This window comes from Stigmatopora argus, chromosome 2 (genome assembly GCF_051989625.1).
Source record: "Stigmatopora argus isolate UIUO_Sarg chromosome 2, RoL_Sarg_1.0, whole genome shotgun sequence".
Lineage (NCBI taxonomy): Eukaryota > Metazoa > Chordata > Actinopteri > Syngnathiformes > Syngnathidae > Stigmatopora > Stigmatopora argus.
The window spans coordinates 3,178,203-3,205,379 of record NC_135388.1 but is presented as its reverse complement, the minus strand read 5'-3'; the positions used below and the strand labels follow the sequence as shown (position 1 = coordinate 3,205,379).

The 27,177-nt window shown below is 38.0% G+C and overlaps 1 protein-coding gene across 3 annotated transcripts in view; it reads right to left on the bottom strand.

The window, feature by feature from the left end:
- ntrk3b (neurotrophic tyrosine kinase, receptor, type 3b) overlaps positions 1–27,177 on the bottom strand; it is a 210,365-nt gene that overhangs the window by 62,112 nt on the left and 121,076 nt on the right. For 2 of the 3 annotated variants that reach the window (XM_077624911.1, XM_077624894.1), the window contains exons 8-11: positions 22,622–22,927; positions 21,158–21,172; positions 19,532–19,587; positions 17,077–17,179 (exon numbers count right to left, since the gene is read on the bottom strand). In XM_077624911.1, coding sequence (XP_077481037.1) covers positions 17,077–17,179; positions 19,532–19,587; positions 21,158–21,172; positions 22,622–22,927 — 480 coding nt within the window. The remainder of the gene's footprint in view (positions 1–17,076; positions 17,180–19,531; positions 19,588–21,157; positions 21,173–22,621; positions 22,928–27,177) is intronic. The other variant, XM_077624903.1, reaches the window with a different exon arrangement.

Below are 27,177 nucleotides of genomic sequence, written 5' to 3'. Positions count from 1 at the left end.
TGGTCTGCCTTTTTGCCTGAAAATCAGTAAGGATAGACTCCAGCACCCCAAGATAAGCACTGTTGAATATGAACGAATGGATATATACGATAATAATGGATACGTATGATTGTCTGTGTGTGTTTCATAATGACAGAAAGGGCATGAACATGAGGAACTTTACGTTTGTTATGTAATTTGAGAGCTTGCTTGAAAATACAGATTCAAAATAATAATTTCTGAAAGCTGTATTCAACCCCCATAACCTCTTTTTTCATGGTATGATTGTCCCGTTCCATCATTAAAACGCAAAATTAACGCTGGAAGCAATGTTATCTTCACGGCAGCACCCAGTGGATTCTGTTAAGAAGCACAACGCCACCCAGCCCTAATAATATATTTTTGTATACAGTGGTACCTCGAGATACGAGCTTAATTCATTACGGTACTGAGCTCGTATGTCAATTTTCTCGTAACTTAAATGAACGTTTCCCATAGAAATGAACTAAAAACAAATAAATTCGTTGCAACCCTCTGAAAAAACACCAAAAACAGGATATTGGATTGGAAAAACATTTTTATTTGTTCCAATTCGCCATCTATTAGCAAAGTAACAAATAACTAACGGTTTAATAGTACTAAAATGTGTTTAATAGTACTAAAATTAGACGGATTTCGCGGATGGGAAAGAGAGAGAGAGTGGGGAGGAGGCATTTTGCATGGCAACGTGCTCGTAACATAACATAAACAAATGTAAATGAACTTGGATTACGATGCAGACACACTCAAAAATAAATTTAATCTAACCTTACACTAAACTTAATTCTAATTTTGTTTTAAATTTTCATACCTTTCTTCTCCCGGGTTGTCTCTATTTGCAACCTATCGAGGGTTGTTTGCGTTTGTCTTCCCTTCAAAATATTCCCAAAATGATGCACACAAATGTCCTCACAATAGGATAACGCATGACCATTTGCCAACGAGAAGTAGTCTATACTCCTCTCGTATTAGCGATCGCCTCGCCATTCGCACTGACTAACGGGAAAAAAAAACACTGAAAAAATGCAACGCTCCGGCCAGTGCTCGTAGAGACATTTATACGAGGGACTTGCGGCGAGATAATGTTCTCATAAGTATGCTCGTATATCAAAATTTATCTCGTATCTCAAGGTAAATATTTGCTCGAAATTTGGCCCGTATCTCAAATTGCTTGTATGTCAGGGCACTCATATGTCAAGGTATTACTGTATATTGTAAATATACCGCCATACGCACTGACTAACGGGGGGAAAAAAACTCTTTCGCAATGCGAGTTCAAAGACGGCTTACCGCCTAAACCATTTGTTACACCCACAGCAACGAATTGTCGACTAACACCAACGTTTCATCCATTTATCTTTTTACCCCTTCAAGATGTGTCTATCTGTCTAGACATCTAGTCATCATACTGATTGTTTCTTTCATCTCGTTAATTAAAGGCCACCCATTCAATGATGATAAAACTGAATGTCTAAGTACTATCCAGAAACATTGTTTGTGAAAAAAAAGCAAGTATGATTATCTTTGTGAGCATAATCTTCCGAAAGCTACGCATTCACTTTTACTTTTTTATATTATCACTCTTGGCTGCCATTATTATCTTTGCCAGGGAAGCTATGTGGCATTGTCGCCTATCTTTACCATCATCATTATCATGTTGTTATCAGGCTGCTCGCTTACGCTCAACTTGCTTCGGGCAGATGCGCATCTTTCCTCTACAACAAGCCACGCTGATACTAAGCGACTTCGGATATTCTTTTGAAAATCCTCAAAATAAATACAAGTGCAGTGATCCCTCATTTTCCGTGGTTAATACTAAATTCTGAAAGATCGATGTAAAACGTATTTATTTACGTTTATGTGCAAGTATATAGCGGGGATATGATGCTTCATTTGCAGGTAAAAAAACAAAAAAAACTAAATGTCTAAAAAGAGAAGTAAAAGGGTGGGCGGGGCTAAAATCTTTGTCGCCAATCGGCAGCAAGAGATAGATTCACTCATTTGTTTCATGGGTTGTCAATCGGTAGACAAGATAAAGCCAGTCTTATTGGTGATCCCGTCCGTCAATCATCTTATTATTTGACCGTAATGGAGAGCGAGGGTGCTCATTGGACCTCGTGTCAAACCCCCTGCGAGGAACCAATCATGCACCTTTGGGTATGTACAAATCCTCTGGGTCAGGTTTGCCTTGGTGCGAAAATGTTGCGCATCTCAAAATGTAAAAATAGGCCGTCTAATTTTTTTGATGCACAATTTTTCCAAACCCACCATGGACTGAAACCACAAAACGTGAACGAACAAGTAGTGAAGAATTACTGTACTTCCTGTATCTACTACACTAAGATTTGAGTTTGACCAGGACTGTCATAAAACATTAACTTAATTTTTAGGCGTTGAGAAATGATTTTTTGGGTTGGTTCTAGTTGTCAGAGGTTAGTTCAAATTTTGTTTATTGGAGAAAATGTGTGTGGGTTTTTTTGCGATAGTTAACCCGCCTTGAGATACTTTGGAAGAAAAAAAAGCGTGGAAGTCAAAGAATGAAGAACTGCAAGCAGAACTCCATAGAAAGAGTGTGTAATGTTGGCTTGGAAGGTCACAAAAGCTGTGCTGTGAAATGAGCACTAGGAGACTACTGCCTTGCTGTCAGTTTTGCTGTCTCAGCATCCTGAGAGACTGCATGTGTGTGTGTCTTTGTGTGTGTGTGTGTTTGTGTGCAAGTACTTTGCTGGTTGGATGCGTTGAACTCACTGCTGCAGCTGGTTATTCCGATAGCTGCTGCAGATCCTTCAACTATTCTCCTCACCAAATTATCATCACTCTTCGACGAGTTCGCACGTCAAGCCACTACTAGCCCAGGGTTGGCGAACACGTGGCTCTCAAGCTGCGCGCGGCTCCGGGCCGCAAGAGGCTGCTGATAAGAACATCATGGGCACTGTCTCTCTCCCCGCAACTCCCTCGTGTGATGTCTCTGTGGTCACAACTCCCTCGTGTAATGTCTCTACGAGCACTGGGCGGAGCATTGCAATTTTTTCAGTGTTTTTTTTTCTGTCAGTCATTGCGAATGGCGGAGCGATCGCTAATACGAGAGGAGTACATACTACTTCTCGTTGGCAAGTGGTCGTGCGTTATCCTATTGTGATGACATTTGTGTGCATCATTTTGGGAATATTTTGAAGGGAAGACAAAAGCAAACAACCCTCGAAAGGTTGCATCTGAAAGTCAGGGTGGAGGCGGGGCCAATAGAGCCAACCTGGGAGAAGAAAGGTATCAAAATTTAAAACAAAATTAGAATTAAGTTTAGTGTAAAGTTAGATTAAACTTATTTTATAGTGTCTGTATCGTAATCCAAGTTCATTTAAATTAGTTTGCTATGTTACGAGCGGGTTGCCGTGCAAAAAGTTTCTCTGTCCCCTCCGCGAAATCCATCTAATTTTAGTACTATTAAACACATTTTAGTACTATTAAACCACTACTTATTTGTTACTTCGTTAAAAGATGGCGAATTAGAACAAATAAAAATGTTTTTCCAATCCAATACCCTTTTTTTGGTGTTTTTTCCGAGGGTTGGAACAAATTCATTTGTTTTTAGTTAATTTCTATGGGAAACGTTCGTTTGAGTTACGAGAAAATTAACATACAAACTCAGTCCCGGAAGGCATCAAGCTCGTATCTCGAGGTACCACTGTACAGTGGTAGTACCTCTACATACGAAATGCAAAAAAAGCACTGTACTTTCTACTCCCTGCCAAATGAACGGAGAAAGTCATTTTGGTCTGCCGTGGCTGTGATCTTCACACTCGGCTGCCAACTAATCCAGTGAGAGTTGGGAGTTTATGGCTTTATTAAGCCAGCAGAAGAACCACATACATAAAGCGCTAAAAGCAGAGACGCAGTACGGAAGGCTCTAAAACAGATTCCCACAATGCCCAGACTGCGCCTAAAAATTCTACCCATAAAGGTTACGAACAGAATTAGCGAGGAGGAAAGCCTCGACAGAGTCCAGACATGAATACGATTTACCGAAGCGTGAACATTTCAAGAAAGCATTTTACGAGGCCTCGCCAAATCAAAAGGGGAATTGCTCTATACCAGTGGTGTCCAAATTGAGGCTCATGGGCCGGCTGCGGTCCGCCACAGAGTTTTTATCGACCCGCTGCTAATTATGAAAGACCTTAAATTGAGTGTGTTGCATTTTTCAGCTTTAATAATAGATGGATTTAGTCAATTAAGCAGTGATTTTTTTGTTATTTTATAGGAGGAAATTGTAGAATTTGAGTATTTTGGGTATCATAATGCAATGTCATGTTTTGCACACTTGGTTGGGATTTTCTTGATTTGTTTTCATTGTATAAATAGAAGGAAGAAAAAAAATTGGACACCCATACAAACGCTGAAGTTTAAGTTGTTAATCGATTTTTAAAAAAATGGTAAGAAAGATATTTTCTGAGAACCACTTAAGTCTCATCATCATCATTTGTTCGTAAGGACTGAAGTATTGGCCAGAAACATGAACTGAGGTGACTTTTGACATCTCTTTTAGTCTTCTGAGGTGACATAATAGCTTCAAAATCAATAGGGTCTTGCCCCGAACAAAGATATACAAATCCCTGAAAAATAGAGAAGACTGTTTGGCTGATGCCATTTCAAATCAATTGGGTCTTGCCCTAACGTAGACATCTAATCCCTCAAAAAAATGGACACTGATTATATGGTTTATATTTCTACTAAAATCAATAGAGTCTTACACTGACAAATACGTCATACCTGACTGAAGTTGATCTAAAGCACAAGTGTCAAAGTGACGGCCCGGGGGCCAAATCTAGCCCGCCGCATCATTTTGTGTGGCCCGGGAAAGTAAATCATGAGTGCCGACTTTCTGTTTTAGGATCAAATTAAAATGAAGAGTATAGATGTATATTAAATTTCCTGATTTTCCCCTTTTTAAATCAATAATTGTAATTTTTTAATCCATTTTTTCTGTGCTTTTAGTTCAAAAATCATTTTGTAAAATCTAAAAATATATTTAAAAAAAGCTAAAATAAACATTGTTTTAGATCTATAAAAAAACTGAATATTCAGGGCTTTTAATCCAGTTATTTTAATCCAATTATTAAAAAAGCTAAATAATATATCTAAAATGGTCCGCGCCATGTGAAATCAAGTTGACGTTAAAGCGGCCCACGAACCAACCAGAGTCTCACACCCTTGATCTAAACGTTAATATTTTTGAAAAGCAATAGGATTTTAACTTAACCAAAACCTACGTATGAGCCCACCAAACCTTAAGACTCTAGTCTACATCAATGTTTCCCAACCTTTTTTGATCTGCGGCACACTTTTTTGCATTGAAAAAATCTCAAGGGAAAATCTTTTCATTTAAAACCATGTCGCCTATATTAATAATAGTCATTCTCATCAGAGTTTTATCAGCAGGAATCCCATAAACCTCCAAAATTGTTCCAAAATCAATTTTTTCACACTGACTTCATGTCACCAAAAGTTGATGTCTGCGAATCCTGAACAACTTCCGGTTCGAGTGATGCAAAAATAAGTCATGTAAAGTTTTTAATCGCATAATTTTATGACTCTTCTCCAAATATGTCTTAAATTATGCCCAAAAAAATGTGCTCACAGATTTTACGTCGGCAAAAGTTGATGCCCTAGAAACCAAACAACTTCCGGTTCATGAAAATAAGCAACAAAATGACTGTTTCACAATCTTGTAATAGTATAATCTATAATTTAACGTTCATCATATTTTGGTTTTCACCTTGTAATAGCTCAATTTTAATCTCGTTATATTCATATTAATATTTCTCTCTGAATATTACATTGTGCGACTTCGCGTTGTGCTTGGGAAACACTGGTCTACATGACCATAATACAAATATTAATACCTGCATTTTTCAGTTTGACTGTCTGATATCCTTCAAAATCAAGCATCCTAGTAAAGCAAAGACATATTGTTCCAGACACTACATGGAATTCCATTGCCTTCAACCTTCACAACAAACAGGATCTCAACCTGAAGTTGGCAATAAATCCCGGCTAGATTTGAAGGAGGGAGGGGCTTAGCCTTCGTAATCACCAAAAGCTGGATTCCGCCTGCAGACTTTCACAGGTCATAAAGTCCAAATATGACTACTACTTCAGCTTGATGGTTTACCTTTTCACCGTTAAGAGTTACGCAAACTGCTGTCTGATTTTTATTTTTTTTAGCATAATAAAACTTAGCTTCAAAGTCAAAATGACCCAAAAAGAAAAGCCAAATACTTATTTTTATAACTGTTTTCATTTAATTTTCCATCTTTCACGCATCCGTGTAAGGGTTGGCCAGCCTATTTTTTGATCTATACGGCAGGTGACATTGAAGGAATCTGTCAAGTGCCCCACGTAACGATGCGTCTATTTTTGATAGCCTGATTGTTTGTTGTTTCTGAGCTCCTGCAAGAAAAATACTTTTTTTTTTTTTTCGTGTTTGTTGCCTACGTCATTGCCCTTGAGATTGTCAACTCGTATATTCATCATAAAGCATTCGCCGTCGTCATGGCTCAAAAATAAAACGAACGCCATCAAAATCGGTATTTGTTGAGACGCCGAGGTTTGCGTTAAGATGCCTTTTCAAACCGTGTTTATTTTGTTATTTGAACATACTTTAAAGCTAGAGTATATGGATAATAATACTAATTTCATGACAGTACAATACCTATTTTTTGGAGAATAAAAATATATATTTTAGTGTTGCAAATTCTGCTGCAATTTAGTTCAAGTGCTTTCAACAAAATTTTAATACAAAATGTACACGAGACAATCAGCTATTCTTTAAACAATAAAAACAAAAAATTGTTGATTTTTTGGGGGAAAAACGTTGCTTCAGCATTTTAGACAGACTAGAAACCATTCTTAAAAAAAAGAACTAAAAATACTGATCGATGCTTTCTCTATTTTGATTTAATCACACTCGACCAAAACCTAAATTGATCCAGATCGATATATTGTTATACAATGCTAAATATGACAAAAGATACCTAACACAGTAGTGAGAAACTGAATCACGAATACAACTGTGAGAAAAATAAACATGAATTACAGTCCCAGTTATCATCCCAACTGTCCTGGCAGTTACGATAAGCTCCCTTCTCGCGCAAAACAAATAAACGACAAAGACCTCTCTGGAAAAAACAGGCATATGGAATACTATCACATCATCTATGTTACTCTCAAAAGTTACTTATGTTAACTGCCACACTGCAAAAGAGAAATAACGTATTGATCCGAGTATAAGACGATGTTTTTTGCTTTGGAATAAGACTGTAAAAGTGTCGGTCGTCTTAAAATTGCGGTCTAGTCTTTGATGGTTAATTGAATTGAATGGCTTTATTGTCATTTTACAAGTATAATTTGATCACCATAAAGTGCACACACAAATAAGTAATAATTAAATAGTCAACATGAATAAGGGGTCAGGTCAAAAATGTGACTTAAGTGATTAGGAATTTTAGTGCAAGTACAACATAAGTAATTAGTCTCGATTAGGTCCTCCGAGGTGCCGAACTCGAGTTAATAGTTTTGCAATTTTGTGGTTTTATCACGGTAGATCAGTTAATTTAAATCACATGTGTCAAAGTGGCGGCCCCGGGGTCCAAATCTGGCCCGTCACATCATTTTGTGTGGCCCGGGAAAGTAAATCATGAGTGCCGACTTTTTGTTTTAGGATCAAATTAAAATGAAGAGTATAGATGTATATTAAATTTCCTGATTTTCCGCCTTTTAAATCAATAATTGTAATTTTTTAATCATTTTTTTCTGTGTTAGTTCAAAAATCATTTTGTAAAATCTAAAAATATATAAAAAAGCTAAAATAAACATTGTTTTAGATCTATAAAAAACTGAATTTACAGGGCTTTTAATCCAGTTCTTTTAATCAATTTATCAAAAAAAAATCTAAATATATCTAAAATGGTCCAGCCCACGTGAAATCAAGTTGACGTTAAAGCGGCCCGCGAACCAACCCGAGTCTGACACCCTTGATTTAAAAAAAAAAAACAGAAGCCATTTATTTACAAATGTGATTGCACTTGAGTTTACATATTTAAATATTCAGATATTAAAATGGCTTGTTTTTTTGGCATTATTTGTATAAGAAAAAATAACACGTTTTTCCTCTCAAATATATTGTTAAAATCATTAGTTTCAGATATACTGTCATTATCTTGTGTATAAAATTGGAATCAAAAATGGTGATCAAAAAGTATTTATTTCAAATTCGAGTCTTGAAAAATAAGGGGTCGTCTTATATTCGGGTATATCAAGAAAATGTTGACTCATTGCCAGTGTCAAAGGTCAGCAACACACTTTCAGGAAAAATATAGTTGCTAAAATTGCTCCTTTCGCTATCGTAGCTAGCCGCCACGTACACGATATAACTAAAAATAACGGCAAAAAAGTATCCCAGTCAAAACAGCGCTCGGTGAAAGATCTCCCGTGCAAGCGTGTTCATTATTGGCTAAACGCCGTCTCTCCGAATAGCGAAGTAAACATGTTTTTCTTTTAAGCGCCTCCCATGGGGATGCCGCTAAATGGCTGTGGAAGACGGAAAAATAAATCTTTTTCTTGACTTCCATATGTCGCTTGGATACCCTGGCACTGGCTTTTTAAAAAGCAACTATATTAAGCTATTGTGGAGCTCTCCTGAACTATTGATGGCAACGTCTTAAAAGGGCAGACGCTGGCAAAAACAGGAGAAGTGCATTCGCCACTTTACTCGCCTTTTAACCAGAGGCTTTACACAAGTACGCGGTGACCACTTAGCTATTAGCCGACCCGCCGCTGATGTCTCACCGCGAGAGGTCAAGGCAAAAAAAAAAATCTAGCGAAAAATAGCCGGCCTGTCCACGCCATTGGGAACACGGATGTTCCAGGGAAAAAAATAAAATAAAAAACAGCTCATGCAACTTTAACAGCGGCTCAATAAATCATGGAAACCTATGGTGAGCCAACGTGGGCGTTCGAGACCAAGCCTGGAAGCAAATAGTGAAAATTAATGTGTACAGTGGTACCTCAAGATACGAGCTGAATTCGTTCCGGGACTGAGCTCGTATGTCGATTTACTCGTAACTCAAATGAACGTTTCCCATAGAAATGAACTAAAATCAAATTAATTGGTTCCAACCCTCTGAAAAAAACACCCAAAACAGAATGTTGGATTGGAAAAACATTTTTATCTGTTCTAATACGCCATCTATTAACAAAGAAACAAATAACTAGTGGTTTAATACTACTAAAATGTGTTAAAATTAGACGGATTTCGCGGAAGGGAGAGGGGGGGTACTTTTTGCATGGCAACACGCTCGTAACATAACATAAACAAATTTATATTGGATTGGATTGGATAACTTTATTCATCCCGAACTTGGATTACGATGCAGACACAAAGATAAATTTAATCTAACCTTACACTACACTTAATTCTAATTTAGTTTTAAATTTTGATACCTTTCTTCTCCCGGGTTGGCTCTATTGGCCCCGCCTCCACCCTGGCTTTCAGATGCAACCTATGGAGGGTTGTCTGCTTTTGTATTCCCTTCAAAATATTCCCAAAATGATGCACACAAATGTCCTCACAATAAGATACCGCACCCACTTGGCAACGAGACGTAGTATATGCGCCATTCGCACTGAGTAACGGGGAAAAAACCCACTGAAAAAATGCAACGCTCCGCCCAGTGCTCGTAGAGACATTACAAAGAGGGAGTTGCAGGGAGAGAGACAGTGGCCATGATGTTCTTATGAGCAGCCTCTCGCGTCAGCTGTATGCTCTTATACCAAAATTTGTCTCGTATCTCAAGATAAATATATGCCCGAAATTGTACTCGTATCTCAAATTGTTTGTATGTCGGGGCACTCGTAGGTCGAGGTACCACTGTATTGGCAAACGCAAACGTCATGAATGCCTAGTTAGATTGTAAAACCCGTAAATATATCGCGGAGGAGATTCCTAAAACATTTAAATGTCATTCCCTAATGGCAATCCGGCTTCAAAACATTAACCTTATAAAAATGCAGATTTCAGCAACTCGTGTTCAAGTGGTCCAACTTTTTCGATGGAAAAACTCAGCTGATCTCTTCTTCTCTTTATGCTAGCATACCTCGACTTCCTCCAAGCTTCCAAATCATGACTAAATTGCCTCGAAGATTGAATGCTTGATTGCCTATATGTGCCAAGCTTCGTTCTAAAGTCAAAGGGGACATGCTATAGCTAGCGCTATCAAAAATCGCAATTACGACCTTTTTATTTCATTGTTTATCAAATGTTTACCCGATCGTGTATTTTCCATTAATAAAAACAAATTAAATGCATCCAAGAATAACACTCAAACACATCAGCATCTAACAAAAATAGAGCATTTTGTTCAACTCTAACAAAAAGGTGCATATTTAAAAAGGAAAGGTAATTATAAAATTATTAAAAAATAGAGAGCATCTATTAAAATAAGCAAATAGAAATCTGAGGTTGTTTTTTTTTTTTTTTTTTTTTTTTTTTTTTTTTAATGGGACGCCTCTCCCGAAACCACCTGCTGATAATCAAAGAGATATGTATACGCACAAAAATATTAATGAGGTACTAAAACAGCATAGCTGTATTTGGCGAACACGAGGCTACACAAACATGATTATTAAAGATTAATAAGGTACCTAAGCAAGAAAAAAAATGTTGTAAAGTCTATTATTGTAATTGTTTACATGTAAAGTGACTTGATGTGTTGCCGTGTCAGTTCAGGTCGCGTTGCCCGGCAGCAGAGCTCACATTGGCCAGTTGGGGCCAAACGAGGTAGTGATGCAATAAATATGTGTGTGTGTGTGTATATGTGTGTGTGTGTGTGTGTGTGTGTGTGTGTGTGTGTGTGTGTCTGTGTGTGTCTGTGTGTGCAGAGGGTCTGGTCAGGTAAAGTAGTGGAGAGGAGGGTAAGCCATCCTGACACACGTCTGGATCACAGAGGTTAGCCGACCAACCGCCGCAGGCTAACATCCTTGTAAGTGCAACCACATAGGTTTGTGTTTATCATTGTGTGTGTGTGTGTTGGTGTATAGTTGTGTGCTTCAATGCATGTCAGCATGCCTCGCCTTTGCATTAAAAGATGGCTTCATTCGATTAAAGAGGAAAGAAACAACAACAAAAAAGATGTTAGAGAGGAAAAATAAGTCATTTATGCAAGTACCTTATTTTGCTGTTTAATATATCCCCCATTTAATATACCTGGGTATACGTATATATTTCTGGGGGACTATTCCACGACAACGCACTCGTAACGCAACAAACAAATTTAAATTAACTTGGATTAATATATACAGACACACTCAAACATACGTTTAATGTAACTTTACACAAAACTGAATTTGTGATTTACCAAATTTTACAAAAATAAAAGTGAAGCTAAATTAATTCATAGCGTGCTATTGACAGTGAGAGTTGTCCAATTCGGCTATTAAGTCAACTTTTTGGGACAAATATAAACTTGTCCGGCCCACATGAGATCGAGTTGGAATTTATCTGAGTTGAACACCCCTGATCTAGATATGTGGCAAACTAGAACAAGGAAAAAATAGAAACATTTGGTATCAGAAGTGAACGGCCATCTTCCATCATTGACTTCATCATGCCACGCTGCCTCAGCCTTTTTTTTTTTGCTCCTCCATAATTTAAACTCTGTAGTGAAAACGTGGGCCAGAAATAGCGGCGCTATCATCTTCTCCGTATGTTAACATCCTGAAGCTGCCAGCGGCCATTGTGGAGGGGGCGCGGGGCCATCGGAATTACCCAAAAATGCAGCACAGTGTGACTGACAGACACTCAAAGACTGCTCTTTGATGGTCGCTCGTAAATGACCTGAAAATTGTTTTTATTTCCCAAACTGAGAAGGGTCGGACTCAATTTAGAATTGCCCCATTGAGAGGTGCCAAGCAAGACGATGGATGACAGATTCTGTCTTATTTTGGACATTTGTAGCAAACTGGAGCTGAACCTGAACCAAAAACGGTGACAGTAGAGTCAAGAATTTGTTCTCGAGTCTTGCAGCTGCTCTTTAAGTGACACTATCTATAGCAGGGGTGGGTAAACCGGTCCTTAAAACCGCTTTAATCTCATTTCGTTTTAAGCCAAAAAGACAAAGTCGTTACCAGAAGTCATGTAATGGAAGGTAAGCTTTTTCATCCAAGTCTTCCAATGAGTCTCGGCCATGTTTTCCTTTGAGTCATATGAAAAATAATTGTTTGCCTCTGCATAGCTGAAACCAATGAGACGAAGGAAGGTAAGGATAGGAGAATCCTTACCTTCCTTCGTCTCATTGGTTTCAACTCTGCAGAGGCAAACAATTATTTTAGCGAGGTTTAATTGATTTCAACTATGCAGAGGCAAACAATTATTTTGCAATTTTTGTAAAAATTGTTTGCCTCTGCATAGTTGAAACCAATGAGACGAAGGAAGGTAAGGATAGGAGAATCCTTACCTTCCTTCGTCTCATTGGTTTCAAATATGCAGAGGCAAACAATTATTTTAGCGAGATTTAATTGATTTCAACTATGCAGAGGCAAACAATTATTTTAGCGAGGTTTAATTGATTTCAACTATGCAGAGGCAAACAGTTATTTTAGCGAGGTATAAATGATTTAAACTATGCAGAGGCAAACAATTATTTTGCCTCTGCATAGTTGAAACCAATGAGACGAAGGAAGGTAAGGATAGGAGAATCCTTACCTTCCTTCGTCTCATTGGTTTCAACTATGCAGAGGCAAACAATTATTTTAGTGAGGTTTAATTGATTTCAACTATGCAGAGGCAAACAATTATATTTGCGAGATTTAATTGATTTCATCTATTCAGAGGCAAACAATTATTTTGTAATTTTTGGAATAAATGTTGGCCTCTGCATAGTTGAAACCAATGAGACGAAGGAAGGTAAGGATAGGAGAATCCTTACCTTCCTTCGTCTCATTGGTTTCAACTATGCAGAGGCAAACCATTTTTTTTGAGACGAAGGATGGTAAGGATAGGAGAATCCTTACCTCCCTTCGTCTCATTGGTTTCAACTATGCCGAGGCAAACAATTATTTTTCTCAGACAAGATTCTATCACTAAGCCAAGTCACCCTTATTTATTTTACATAGTTTGGCTCCGGCTGTGACTAATCTTTTTTTTTTTTAAATATTTTTTTGACACTGCCTATTATATATGTTGTATTTTTAGCCTATACATATCTGAAAAAACTCATTAACAGATGCCTATTCATCCGTTGTATCCATTTTTTTACTACTTTTCCTCTATGTATGTTCTTGGTTTCTGATAAAATAATGTTTCCTCTTCATAGTATATTCTGTGGCTGGTGCGACTTATATACCGAAAAATACGATAATTGATGTATGGGAAAACTCATGGGACTTAAATGGCATGCGTCTGCTTGAAAGTAATCCTGTATGAAGCTTTAGCCAATGCAATGGTGTCGATAAAAGCGCTGCACACAGGCCCTCTCTATTTACCATATGTTCAAACATATGGCTGTCCATACGTGCACTTGGCATTAAGAGACCCAAGGCAACAGTTCAATAATTCACCTTGTTCATCGTCCAACATCTTGGGAGTTGGGAAAGAAACTGTCCACCTCGATTGGAGATCTTTTGCGTCGGTGGGTAAAATACTTAAGGGGTAGTACCTAAAAAGCTCTTCTATGGATGAACCCTGGGGGTAGATAAGATCTATTCGTCGTTCCTGGGGACTCTGGGTGATGCGGAAGTCTCTTGGTTGACATGCCTAAGCAATATCGCAAGGTTATCGTAGTTTTCTGCATTTGAAAACCCTGGCGGTTATACCCTTTTTTAAGAAAGTACAGTGGTACCTCGACATACGAGCAATTTGAGATACGAGTAAAATTTCGGGCAAATACAAGACAAATTTTGATATACGAGCAGACAGCGGACGCGAGAGGCTGCCCGTAAGAACATCATGGCCACTGTCTCTCAGGTTGCAACTTCCTCTTTGTAATGTCTCTGCGAGCACAGGGCGGAGCGTTGCATTTTTCCCAGTGTTTTTTTCCCGTTAGTCAGTGCGAATGGCGGAGCGATCGCTAATACGAGAGGAGTATACACTACTACTTCTCGTTGGCAAGTGGTCGTGCGTTGTCCTATGGTGAGAACATTTTGGGAATATTTTGAAGGGAATACAAAAGCAAACAACCCTCGATAGGGTGCGTCTGAAAGTCAGGGTGGAGGCGGGGCCAATGGTACTTGGACATTTCGTCGAAAGACGTTTGGTCCCCGGACGTTTGGTCGACCGGACGTTTGGTAGAACGGACGTTTTGCAGAACGGACGTTTGGTCGCCGGGTTGTTACTGTTGAAACCAGCTCCCAAAATTATAATCCTGAGAGAGAGTGAGTTTAATATTTAAATATCTAATATCAAAATATCAACAGTAAACTGTCATAATTTGACAGCGAGAGAACCCGGCGACCAAACGTCCGTTCTACCAAACGTCTGTTCTACCAAACGTCCGTTTTACCAAACGTCCGTTCTACCAAACGTCCAGGGACCAAACGTCCGGGGACCAAACGTCTTTCGACGAAACGTCCGGTCACGAGGGCCAATAGAGCTAACCCGGGAGAAGAAAGGTATCTAAATGTCAAACAAAATTAGAATTAAGTTTAGTGTTAGGTTCGATTAAACATATTTTTGAGTGAATCTGCATCGTAATCCAAGTTCATTTAAATGTCTTCATGCTATGTTACGATAGCGTTGCCGTGCAAAAATGGATTTGACATCTACGCCGTCAGGAGCAAGCAACGATTCACAATGAAGACACTATATATGAAAAGCTTGCTTTTATCTTCACAAGCACCGCAGCTCAATTGTTTTGAGAAGAACACACAAAGAGAAAGAAAATGCTATCATTTTTACTGACACGTTACATCTGCCACATGTCCGCACTCCCCTGCAGACAAACATCTCTTTTAAAGCCTCGGTCCATTCAAGACGTATTGATCCAAGCCGCAAGGACACTATGATTCTTTCTCACACATACATACAGAAAATATATGCTTAAAAAAGCCTCGCTACTACACAGACACACAAACATGTTTACGCACACAAGGAAAAATACACGTGTGGTCTTTGAGGAGAACAGCGTGACTACCTGATAGATGCCAGGTGTCCAAATCCCATTGGTCACGGGACGAATTGTAGTTTTGGTTTTCACAAGAGGGCGTTTTTTTTTTGAACAACCGATTTTCCAATTGACAACTATTTTGGTAGTCAATCATTTGGAAACGTTGTTCATATAAAAATGATACAAATTCTTTATTTTTAAGAGTCTTTTACATTTTGAGTTTTAAAAAGTAGCAAAAGTAGCAGAAAACTAAGTAGTTCGTTTTAATTTTTAGCTTTAATCCATCCGTATTTTCTATTTTTTCATTTTCTTCAATCATTACCGTATTTTGCTGTTAATATACCCCCCATTTAATATACCCGGGTATATTAAATGGCAGGAGTATATTAAATGGTGCACAAACCGGAGGTTCAAAAAAGCAAAAATCATTTAATATACCCGGGTATATTAAACGGCAAAATACGTTAAATATGCGATAAAGAAAGTTTAAATGCGTTTTTGACGGAATTTTTAATTTAAAATTTTGTTTAAAAAACGAAACAATCTGTAAATATTTCTGATGTTGTTAATCTCTCAGAAATTATTATTTAAATTTTAATTTTACTAGGAACATGAAGTCACCGATTGCTTTTGTGGGGCACATTAACATGAAGTGGAGGATCGGATTTCTAAATTGGACACCTCGGTTTTATTGGGTGAATTTGAGCCACTACACGTTGGACGTCGTGACCAAACATGACAGACCTAAGAAATCATATATCAAAAACAGTGAACCACTCTCTGCCCCATGTTCACCGACCCGTTACAAAGAAATAAAATGTCACTCGGTAGTCTTGTCAAAGAAAAAGTTGGCAGTTCAGTCCACTCAGTCGCATTGTCAGTATTCACAACCCAACCATTTGCTTACAGTTCTAGGTAGCGTTGTGATCACAATGTTGTTTGTCTGACAGCCAGACTTTAAGATGATTGGCAAAGAAGTTCAGAGACAGGAGTTCACATATGCTAATTGCTATCGAGTTCCAGGTATGTGAGGCACTTTGCCTAAATCCAGTCTTTCTGAAGGGAACTACACAGTCACCTCTAGAACCAGCTATTGTTGATCTGTGGTTTTTTCGTGTGCGGTCGATTGGTCGCCGGTCTTTTGGTCGCCGGTCTTTTGGTCGCGGTCTTTTGGTCGCGGTCTTTTGGTCGCCCCGGCCCCGACCGCGAGAACGGGCGGCCAAAAGACTGGCGACCAAAAGACCGATGACCAAAAGACCGGCGACCAAAAGACCGGCGACCAATCGACCGTGTACCGTTTTTTAAAATACAAATTCCTGCATTTGACCTAGCCACACTAATTTCTTAGCACTCTCACCAGAATCGAACGCTCTTACTAGCTGGAAGAGGCTAACGGGAAACTGCATTCTTTTCATGGGGACAAAGAAAACGTTTTAGCTCAAAATTCTTCCACGCACTTCATTTTCTGTCCGTGTAAGCATGCGACTTTTGCCTTCGCATACAATCTTGTCTTCCGTGACGGCTCATTAGCCGCCAGGACTCATCCTTGATTGGAGCCAGCTCTGGGCCAGCGTGATAATTGCCATCTTCTAAATAATTACAGCCCCAGAGTTTCTTAGCGAGGTAAGTAATGAACTAATTCAGCAAAGTAGATCATTGTGGCTAGTGTGCAGCTAATGCTACATATGTTACATATGAACACGCACTAAAAGAAGTATATTCTGTGACGTTGCACATTGTTAAAACAATGAAAGTCAGTTAGATGACTTTCCCATTTCTACACTGCGATGGCGGTTGATGTTCCTCAGCTATTTACCATGAATTCCAGCTGACGAATGAGCAGAGGGTTCACTGTGGATCACTGGCATGAGCCATGACCGTCCCATTAAAAATGCTAATTACATACCTTTCATGCCAAACTTGGAGCGCCGTCCATATTTGTTGATGAGCACGAAAAGGACGAGGAGGAGGACACAGGCGAAGCCTGCCAAGCCCACGGCGATGGTGACCTGTACCAAAGAAAGAAAAATGCACCCATGTTAGATTTCGGTTTTTCAATAGACAGTAATACCTTGACATATGAGTGCCCCAACATACAAGCAATTTGAGATATGGGGCAAATTTCGAGCAAATATTTACCTTGAGATACGAGATACATTTTGATATGCATACTTATGAGAACATCATCTCGCCGCAATTCCCTTGTGTAAATGTCTCTACGAATACGTTGCATATTTTCAGTGTTTTTTTTCCGTTAGTGCGAATGGCGAAGCCTGTTTGCTAATACGAGAGGAGTATATACTACTTCTCGTTGGCAAGTGGTCGTGCATTATCGTATCTTGAGGACATTTGTGTGTATCATTTTGGGAATATTTTGAAGGGAAGACAAAAGCATCTGAAAGTCAGGGTGGAGGCGGGGCAAATAGAGCCAACCCAGGAGAAGAAAGGTATCAAAATTTAAATCAAAATTTGAATTAAGTTCAGTGTAAGGTTAGATTAAATTTATTTATTGAGTGTGTCTGTATCGTAATCCAAGTTCATTTAAATTTGTTTATGTTGTGTTACGAGCGCGTTGCCGTGCAAAAAGTCTCTCCCCAAAATCCGTCAAATTTAAGTACTGATAAACATCATAACCACTAGTTATTTGTTACTCTGTTAATAGATGGCGAATTAGAACAAATAAAAATGTTTTTACAATCCAGTATCCTGTTTGTTGGTGTTTATTTTCAGAGGGTTGGAAGGAATTAATTTGTTTTTAGTTAATTCCTATGGGAAACGTTCATTTGAGATACGAGTAAATCGACATACGAGCTCAGTCCCAGAACGCATTAAGCTTGTATCTCAAGGCACCACTGTAGACCGGTGTCTAAAAGCTCCACATAGATGAATTATTATAACTTGAATGTGTTCGTCATTGTCCCCTTAAACGATTTCTGTCATCCTGCATTTTATTGGATTTGATTTGTATTTCGGTTATTATTATTAGGTTAGTGTCTTTTTTATTGATTCTTTTTTTTAATTGATTGAGGTGTCCAGTCATTAATTTCCGGATGAAATTGTTTTCGGACGATAAATAAATTGATTTCATCTATTTATTCAAGCTATGCTCTTATTAGAATATATTATTTATGTTTCGTGCTACGATAATTCAATTATGTTTTTGTCATGCGATTTTGACATTTTCAGATGAGCACAGCAAATAAGAAAAATCATATTACACGTAATTGAATTGGGAGAAAGTAAGTGCCTCTCGGTTGCCATGGCGACACATTTTGGGCCTCAGTCAAACAAACTAAGTGCGACTATCAAATGAAAAATAAGCTCAAGGGAAGGAAGTAATGTTGCATGAATGCTTTTTGGTGACATAAACATGTGATTTTTTTCCACAAAAACAGTTTTTAAAATTCGTATTTTTTCCAGGCTCAGGGTGGACAAGTGGTTAGCCTGCCCGCCTCGCAGTTCTGAGATCAAGGACTCAATCCCTGTTGGATTCGGAACTGTGCCTGCGTGGGTTTTCTCCGGGTATTCTAGTTTCCTCTCCTGAATGAACACTGCAAATTGCCCGTAAGTACGAATGTGTGTGTGCACGTGGTTGCTAGTCGCCATGTGCCCTGTGATTGGCTAGCAACTAATTTAGGGTGTAGCACACTTTCTGACCCTAGGCTCCAGCACCCCCACAAGGCTGAGCGGCCTGGGTAATGAATGAACAAATGCATTTTTACAGCCAGAAGGTTGTTTTGTGAATCCGTTATGACTATTACCCCCAAAAAATGCAAATTTTAAGCAATCATTTAAACCACAGGTGTCAAAGTGGCGGCCCGGGGGCCAAATCTGGCCCGCCGCATCATTTTGTGTGGCCCGGGAAAGTAAATCATCAGTGGTGACTTTCTGTTTTAGGATCAAATTAAAATGATAGATATAGATGTATATTAAATTTCCCGATTTTCCTCCTTTTAAATGGATAATTGCTATTTTTTTAATCCATATTTTCTTTGTTTTTAGTTCAAAAACCATTTTGTAAAATCTAAAAATATATAAAAATATTTTCAATTTTCCACTTTAATAAGGCACATAATGATTAAAGGAGATTTTCCCATACTAAGAACAAAAGCATTGTTTTAGATCTATAAAAAACTGAATATTCAGGGCTTTTGATCTAGTTCTTTTAATCCATTTATAAAAAAAAAACAACTAAATACTATCTAAAATGGTCTGCCCCACATGAAATCAAGTTGACGTTAAAGCGGCCCGCGAACCAACCCGAGTCTGACACCCTTGATTAAACTGTTTCCCTTAAAATAAATGTTTTTTTGGTGTGTAGCTTAGCAACATTATGAAAATATACGGTGGTCTTAGCTCACCCCGAACGTGTCTTCATCTGGACGGCCGGAATCGGAGTCTGTTGGCGCAGAGGGTGCTGCAACATAGAAACACATCAAGTATTAAGAATGGCGTTTTCAGTCAGATTAGATTGCTGCATGCTGGGATTAGGACACCACTATATGAAAAATAATTAAAAACAAAACAAAACAACAACAAAAAACATGTACAAACAGAAACAATGCTGCAAAATAGGGTTGTTTCTTCTTCTTCCCCTTCATCCAAACCTATAGTCGAACAATTGAGTCAAGCTTGACGTTGCAAATATGTAAGGAAAGGTTACAGTAGTAGTAGTAGTAGGTCCGTATTGCGTTGATTAGCTATAGCCGTATAGTTGTGATAGTAAGAGAAAAAGGAATAGGGTGGATGGTGGCAAGTTCATGGTTCGGCAGTTTGGCTTGAGAAAAGGGCACAAATTTGAAATTGGACATCGCGGAATTGGAATGCCTCAACCTGGCATCCAAATATATTATCTGGCAACCTCTAAGGCAAGGGTGTCAGACTCGGGTTGGTTCGCGGGCCGCTTTAACGTGAACTTGATTTCACGTGGGCCGGACTATTTTAGATATAATATTTAGATTTTTTTTATAAATGGATTAAAAGAACTGGATCAAAATCCCTGAATATTGTTTTTTTTAATAGATATAAAACAATGTTTATTTGAGCTTTTTTTCTTAGTAAGGGAAAATAATTTATTTAATCATTTGTTTTTAATTGCAAAGGAAACCAAATTTTTCTTTAATTATGTTCCATATTAAAGTGGAAAACAGAAAATATTTTTATATATTTTTAGATTTTACAAAATGATTTTTAAACTAAAAACACAGAAAAAAATTGATTAAAAAAATTACAATTATTGATTTAAAAGGGGGAAAATCAGGAAATTTAATATACATCCATAATCTTCATTTTAATTTGATCCTAAAACAGAAAGTTGGCACTCATGATTTACTTTCCCGGGCCACACAAAATAATGCGGCGGGCCAGATTTGGCCCCCGGGCCGCCACTTTGACACATGTGCTCTTAGGAGTGTCTAACCGTGGTTCTGCCAACCCCACCGCTAATTTGGACTGATAAACTTTTAAACTATTGTTCACATTTGTTGTAATGACTATAAAAAATAAAATACCATATTTTCACGACTATAAGGCGCACCGCATTATAAGGCGCACCGTCAATGAATGACACATTTTATTTTTTTTCCCATATATCAAGCACATTGGATTATAAGGCGCCCTGTCTATTTTAGAGAAAATTTAAGACTTTTAAGTGTGCCTTATAGTCGTGAAAATACGGTACTATAGTGGTGGTAAAATCTAATTGCCTCCCATTGTGGATTGTGGATAGGAAATTGAGCAAATTGCAGTAGAGGACACAACACACAAAATTCTGTTCTTGTGGCTCCCTTGTCGTAAAAAATAAAAGCATTTAATGATGTAAGTACAGCATTTCTCCATTTTATGCAAGTGCAAGTGTATGTTTGTATCAAAGCCACACCTAAGCAAACATAAAAAAGACAAAAAAAAACACTACTACTACTACTACTACTACTACTACAAAAAAGGCAAATCTAAGCAGGCTGCAATGCAAAAATCCAAATACTCACCATGCTCCACTACATCTGCAAAGGAGAAAACAAAGAGCGTCACGCCACGTGTGATAAACCGACCCGAGGATATTAACCTTGGATTATTGACCACGGGGAGCAATTTGCCAGCTTTTTGTGCGGGTTGCCACCCCCATCCTACTCCGGAAAAATCTACCTGAGGTGAACTGTGCGTGAACCTTGGTGAAGCTCACCAATGGGGAGATACGACTCGTCAAAACATCAACCTTGTGAGGCGACATTTTTAATAAAACAATAAAGCCCAAAGCACATTTGAATTTTAAAATATGGCGGTCATTGGCTACTCTGATTGTTTGTAAGAAAGTTCCCCCTTAAAGTCTTTTCAAAAGGTTAATTAGACATTAATGTTAGGTTAATTGAATTAAAAAAGGGTATTTTCGGTGAGGCTTGGTGTAAAAAAAATGCACGTTATGGTAATTGCCGGTATTTAATTATTTTGACATAACTATTTTACATGTGTTTTTGTAAACATCAAATGGAGGGGTATTGATTTCAGGGTTGGAGTTTTTATTTTTTATTGTTTTTGAATTCATATTCGATGATTGACAAGCTTAAGATTCTCCCTTTTCATTTTAGTTAAGGACACACCCAACAAAAAGTGGCTTATAATATGCAAACCAGCTCTCGATTCATTAAAAATAATTTTAAAAAATGATTGTTGAAAGATTTGGTGGAATTTAAAATTGCATTATTTATCTTCAATATGAATAATGACTAATATTCTACAGATTTTCAGAACCTTCACCCCACCAAAAAAGCAATACTTTGTGGTGAATATTGAAAAATAAAATGTAAGGACAAACATTCTAATTTTTCATTGGTGTTCGGAATAATTACAGAAATCCCTGGAATATCGTGGACAAAGGACTTGGACTAAAACTCCCATTTACCAGTTTTTGGGGGATTTATATCAAGCGGAGAGGAACTATTTTCACTGTGAGTACAATATATATATTTACATTTTTAAATATATACATTACATTTAGATGTATTTGACGAAGTTGGATGGATCGCATACCTTTCAACGTATTTTTAAGTTTTTCCCGTATTTTATACATTTTTGGATCATTTCAAATTGTGTACGCCGTATAACAATTTTCGTACGGGATTTTTTCAAGTACGTTTTTTATAAAACTGATCTCGTTTTACCCATTTTGGCCCTAATCCGGATCGTCTCGGTCCTTGGTAACAGCCGAAAACGTCATTGTTATACAGCGACATCTACAGAATCTTGAATTTAGTGCATACAAAAGGTGCACGACTGATTGGCCACCCCGTCCACTTTGGAGAAAATTTTAGACTTTTAAGTGCGCCCTATGTGAGTAAATAAGTGCCGCGTTGCATTGGTACGTTTTTTTAGCGCTTAATAAGGAGAATTGCAATCATTAATAAGGGCAGCAATTGGCTGAGGTTGACAGATATGGGATTGAGATCTGGACCTACCTTCATCGTCAATGCCGGGCGCCATGAGGAAATGGCCGTAGACGGTTTTGGTGACGGTCCCGAGCGAGTTGCTGGCCTCCAGGGTGTAGTTTCCGTTGTTGATATGCGTGGGATTCTGGAAGGTCAGGCAGCCCTCCAAGTAGTCCTGGTAGAAGTCCATCTCGGTGCGGATGTACTTGTTGTGTAAGATCTCTTTGTTCTTGTGGAACCAGCGCAATTTCGGGTGCGGGTAGCCTCGCACGGTGAACTCGATGCAGGTGTCGTGACGTTGCTCGGGTTCGGCCAGGAGAAGAATTACAGGGGGAACTGCGGAAAAGAACGGGGATTGCTCTTGAATTTAGTTAGTGCAGAATGGCGGAACTTGCTCGCCAATACGAGAGGAGTATATATCATACTTCTCGTTGGCAAGTGGTCGTGCGTTATCCTATTGTGAGGACATTTGTGTGCATCATTTTGGGAATATTTTGAAGGGAAGATAAAAGCAAACAACCCTCGATAGGTTGCGTCTGAAAGTCAGGGTGGAGGCGGGGCCAATAGAGCCAACCCGAGAGAAGAAAGGTATCAAAATGTCAAACAAAATTAGAATTAAATTTAGTGTAAGGTTAGATTAAACTTATTTTTCAGTGTGTCTGCGTCGTGATCCAAGGACATTTAAATATGTTTATGTTTTGTTACGAGCGCGTTGCCGTGCAAAAAGTCTCCCCTCCGCAAAATCTGTCTAATTTTAGTACTATTAAACACATTTTAATACTATTAAACCACTAGTTATTTGTTACTTTGTTAATAGATGGCGAATTAGAACAAATAAAAATGTTTTTCCAATCCAATATCCTGTTTTTGGTGTTTTTTTCAGAGGGTTGGAACAAATTAATTTGTTTTGAGTTCATTTCTATGGGAAACATTAATTTGAGTTACGAGTAAATCGACATACGAGCTCAGTCCCGGAACGAATGAAGCTCGTATCTCGAGGTACAACTGTATTTCAAAAATAATTTGCCAGATTGGATTTTTTTATGCTGTTTCTGATGTAAGGTGTGGCTCTTTGACTCTCACAATCTAGAATTTTTGTTTTTTTGTGCCAAACTATTCCATTTAAGTGAAAATTTTGCACCTAAATTTCCAATAATATAATCAACAAGTTGTGCCACAAGTCAAAGAAAACTAAAGATATTTTTAACCTGTCAAAAGTAAAAATGCTATGCTTTTGGTATTGTTAAATTTGGGGAACAAAAAGAAGCCAAGAAACAAAAACACCCACAATTCCTTTCAATGCGGACATTTTTTTTCCTATTTCAACTTTCAGGAAAAGGCACAACATTGGCTAATCGAGTATTTCTGCGTTTTTGCTGCACGCCTGCGCTTCAATGTAAGAATTGATTGATCCCTAAATGAATAATGAAAATCCCAACTGTCAGTTCCAGCGCATGGTCGCCGCCTGCAATTGTGCGGTGATGGGTCGTCAAAGGCAAACAATAGCGAGCGATTTATCTTCTCTTTAATTTTTTTATCTGAAAGCTGTCATTTGGCGAAATGACTTGAGCGCCGAGCGCCCGACAAAAGTGACAATTAAGAAACGGTTTCTCCAACGACTCAACGGCAAGTCACGGGTACGTGCAAAGTTATCTTGTTGACAGACAGTTAGCGACCGATCCATTTTCTCCTCCGTGAAGCTGTCGCACGCCGTCAGCCATTCCGGTGCTTCGTTCCGATGTGTTAACGTGCTTTTCTTTGAACGGCCGACACGGGTTGTTATCACTTGTTTCTCGTCATCGAATGGCCAATTTTCTGCCGGCTGTTGGAATTTGTTTTTAAAGTGTTTATTACGCTACAAAACGAATCAATATTTGAGGGGTTTTTTTTTCGACTGGGGTAAACCGGTTTATTGGAAATGAGGCTCGGCAATCTCTGTCTGAAAATAATTAGCATGATTAGAAAATATAAAAGTAGTATTAATTAAAAAATATTTTTGCAGAATTTTAAAAGTTATTATGTTGACTACTTATTTATTTATTGATTATTTATTATTATTTGTTGATGTATCTGTTGTTGTTATTTGTGCACTTCTCTACTTATTTATGTTGACTACTTATGTAAGTAGTCACATAATAATATAGTTTAATTAACTGGATTAAATACTTATTTATTGCTTATTTATTTATTATTCATTGTTATTTTTTATTGATTATTTGTGTACTTTCCTACTTATTTATGTTGACGACTTATGTAAGTAGTCACATAATTATTTAGTTTAATTAAGTTTATTAAATACTTATTGATTATTTATTTATTATTCATTGTTATTATTTATTGACTATTTGTTTGTTGTTGTTATTTGTGCACTTATTTATGATGACAACTTATGTAAGTAGTCACAAAATTATTTAGTTTAATTAAGTTTATTAAGTACTTATTTATTGATTATTTATTTATTTTTCATTGTTATTATTTATTGATTATTTGTTTGTTTGTTGTTGTTATTTGTGCACTTTACTACTAATGTTAACTATTTATGTAAGTAGTCACATAATTAAATAGTTTAATTAAGTTTATTAAATAGTAATTGATTTATTTATTACACATTATTATTTATTGATTAATTGTTATTTGTGCACTTGCCTACTTATTTATGTTGACTACTTGTGTAAGTAGTCACATAATTATATAGTTTAATTAAGTTTATTAAGTACTTATTTATTGATTATTTATTTATTATTCATTATTATTATTTATTGATTATTTATTTTTTATTTATTATTATTATTTATTGATTATTTGTTTGTTTGTTGTTGTTATTTGTGCACTTCGTGGTGAAGTTGTATAATTCAATTCAATTTTATTCATTCATTTTCTGTACACAAGGATCGCGGGGGGTGCTAGAGCCTATCCCAGCTGATTCTAGGTACCATATGGGGAACATCCTGACTTGTTAGCCAGCCAATCGCATATTTTAAAATTTATTTTCGAGAAATATTCACATTTACTAGATTGTTTTAATATAAGCAAAAAAATTAATGATTTATGCATTCTGTTGATCGTGTGCAAAAAAAATGAAACTTCCCAATGAATGGTAATAGATTTTTTTTCATTAAAAATGAAACAATGGGAGCTCCAATTATTTCAACTCTATAATTAAAGTGAGAAAAACGTCTCATTGATCCCTCAGCGGCGCTGGAATACCTACGATATTCCCAACAATAGCCTAAATCGCAATATACGCCCGCTGTAAAAAGTCATCCATTTGAACACGGATTGAACACTAATTCGCCCCGTCAATCAGCCGACACCATCGCGGCGGAGATACTTTTTCTGACATTTCGTCAGACAATAGCCTCGCACCGCCGAGGAAATGTAATTACCAGCAGAGCGCGTGGTGAAAAATTAATACGTTAATTTACGGCACCGGCAGATAGCGTCAACAAGAACAAACGATAATGCAATCCCAGCATCCGGTACACGGTCGATTGGTCGCCGGTCTTTTGGTCGCCGATCTTTTGGTCGCCGATCTTTTGGTCGCCCAGAAGGTTATTGATAATTACCATTTAAATGGTTGCTCAAATTCCCTAAATACAAACTGCGAATGACTATTTAGTCATACTTAATGCCCTAGTAATTATTAGGCTATAGAAATGCTCCAAATTTCTCGGACTTTCATTGTTTTTTGTTGGAGAACTTGTATAGCGAAGGCAAAAGTCGTATGCTACACGGACAGAAAATGAAGTGCGTGGAAGAATTTTGAGCTAAAACGTTTTCTTTGTCCCCATGAAAAGAATCCAGTTTCCCGTTAGCCTCTTCCAGCTAGTAAGAGTGTTCGATTCAGGTGAGAGTGCTAAGAAATGTGTGGCTAGGTCAAATGCAGGAATTTGTATTAAAAAAAAAACGGTACACGGTCGATTGGTCGCCGGTCTGTTGGTCGCCAATCTTTTGGTCGTCCGGAAGGTAAGTGATAATTACCATTTAAATCATTGCTCAAATACAAACTGTGAATTATTATTTAGTCATACTTAATGCCCTAGTAATTATTAGGCTAAAGAAAAGCTCCAAATTTCTCGGACTTGTATTGTTTTTTGTTGGAGAACTTGTTAAGACCCTGACTGACGTAGCTTCTTAAAGGGACAACGCATGTACATACAAACTCTTATACACTCACATGTCAGCTCAGCGAAACTGCTCATGGCCATTGTTGGCTTTTATTGATGCGTAGACCGTGTTGTTTTACCTTGTTTTGTCGCCAGTCTTTTGGTCGTCGGTCTTTTGGTCGCCGGTCTTTTGGTCGCCGGTCTTTTGGTCGCCCGTTGTCGCGTTCGGGGCGACCAAAAGACCGGCGACCAAAAGACCGCGACCAAAAGACCGGCGACCAAAAGACCGGCGACCACAAGACCGCGACCAAAAGACCGGCAACCAAAAGACGGCGACCAAAAGACCGGCGACCAAAAGACCGGCGACCAATCGACCGCACACGCAGCATCCTACGGGGCAAACCCCCAGACCCCCCCGCCAAAGCCCCCCACCCCCGGAGGATCCGCGATTCAGGCACTGGTGACCGGTCCCGGTCCCAA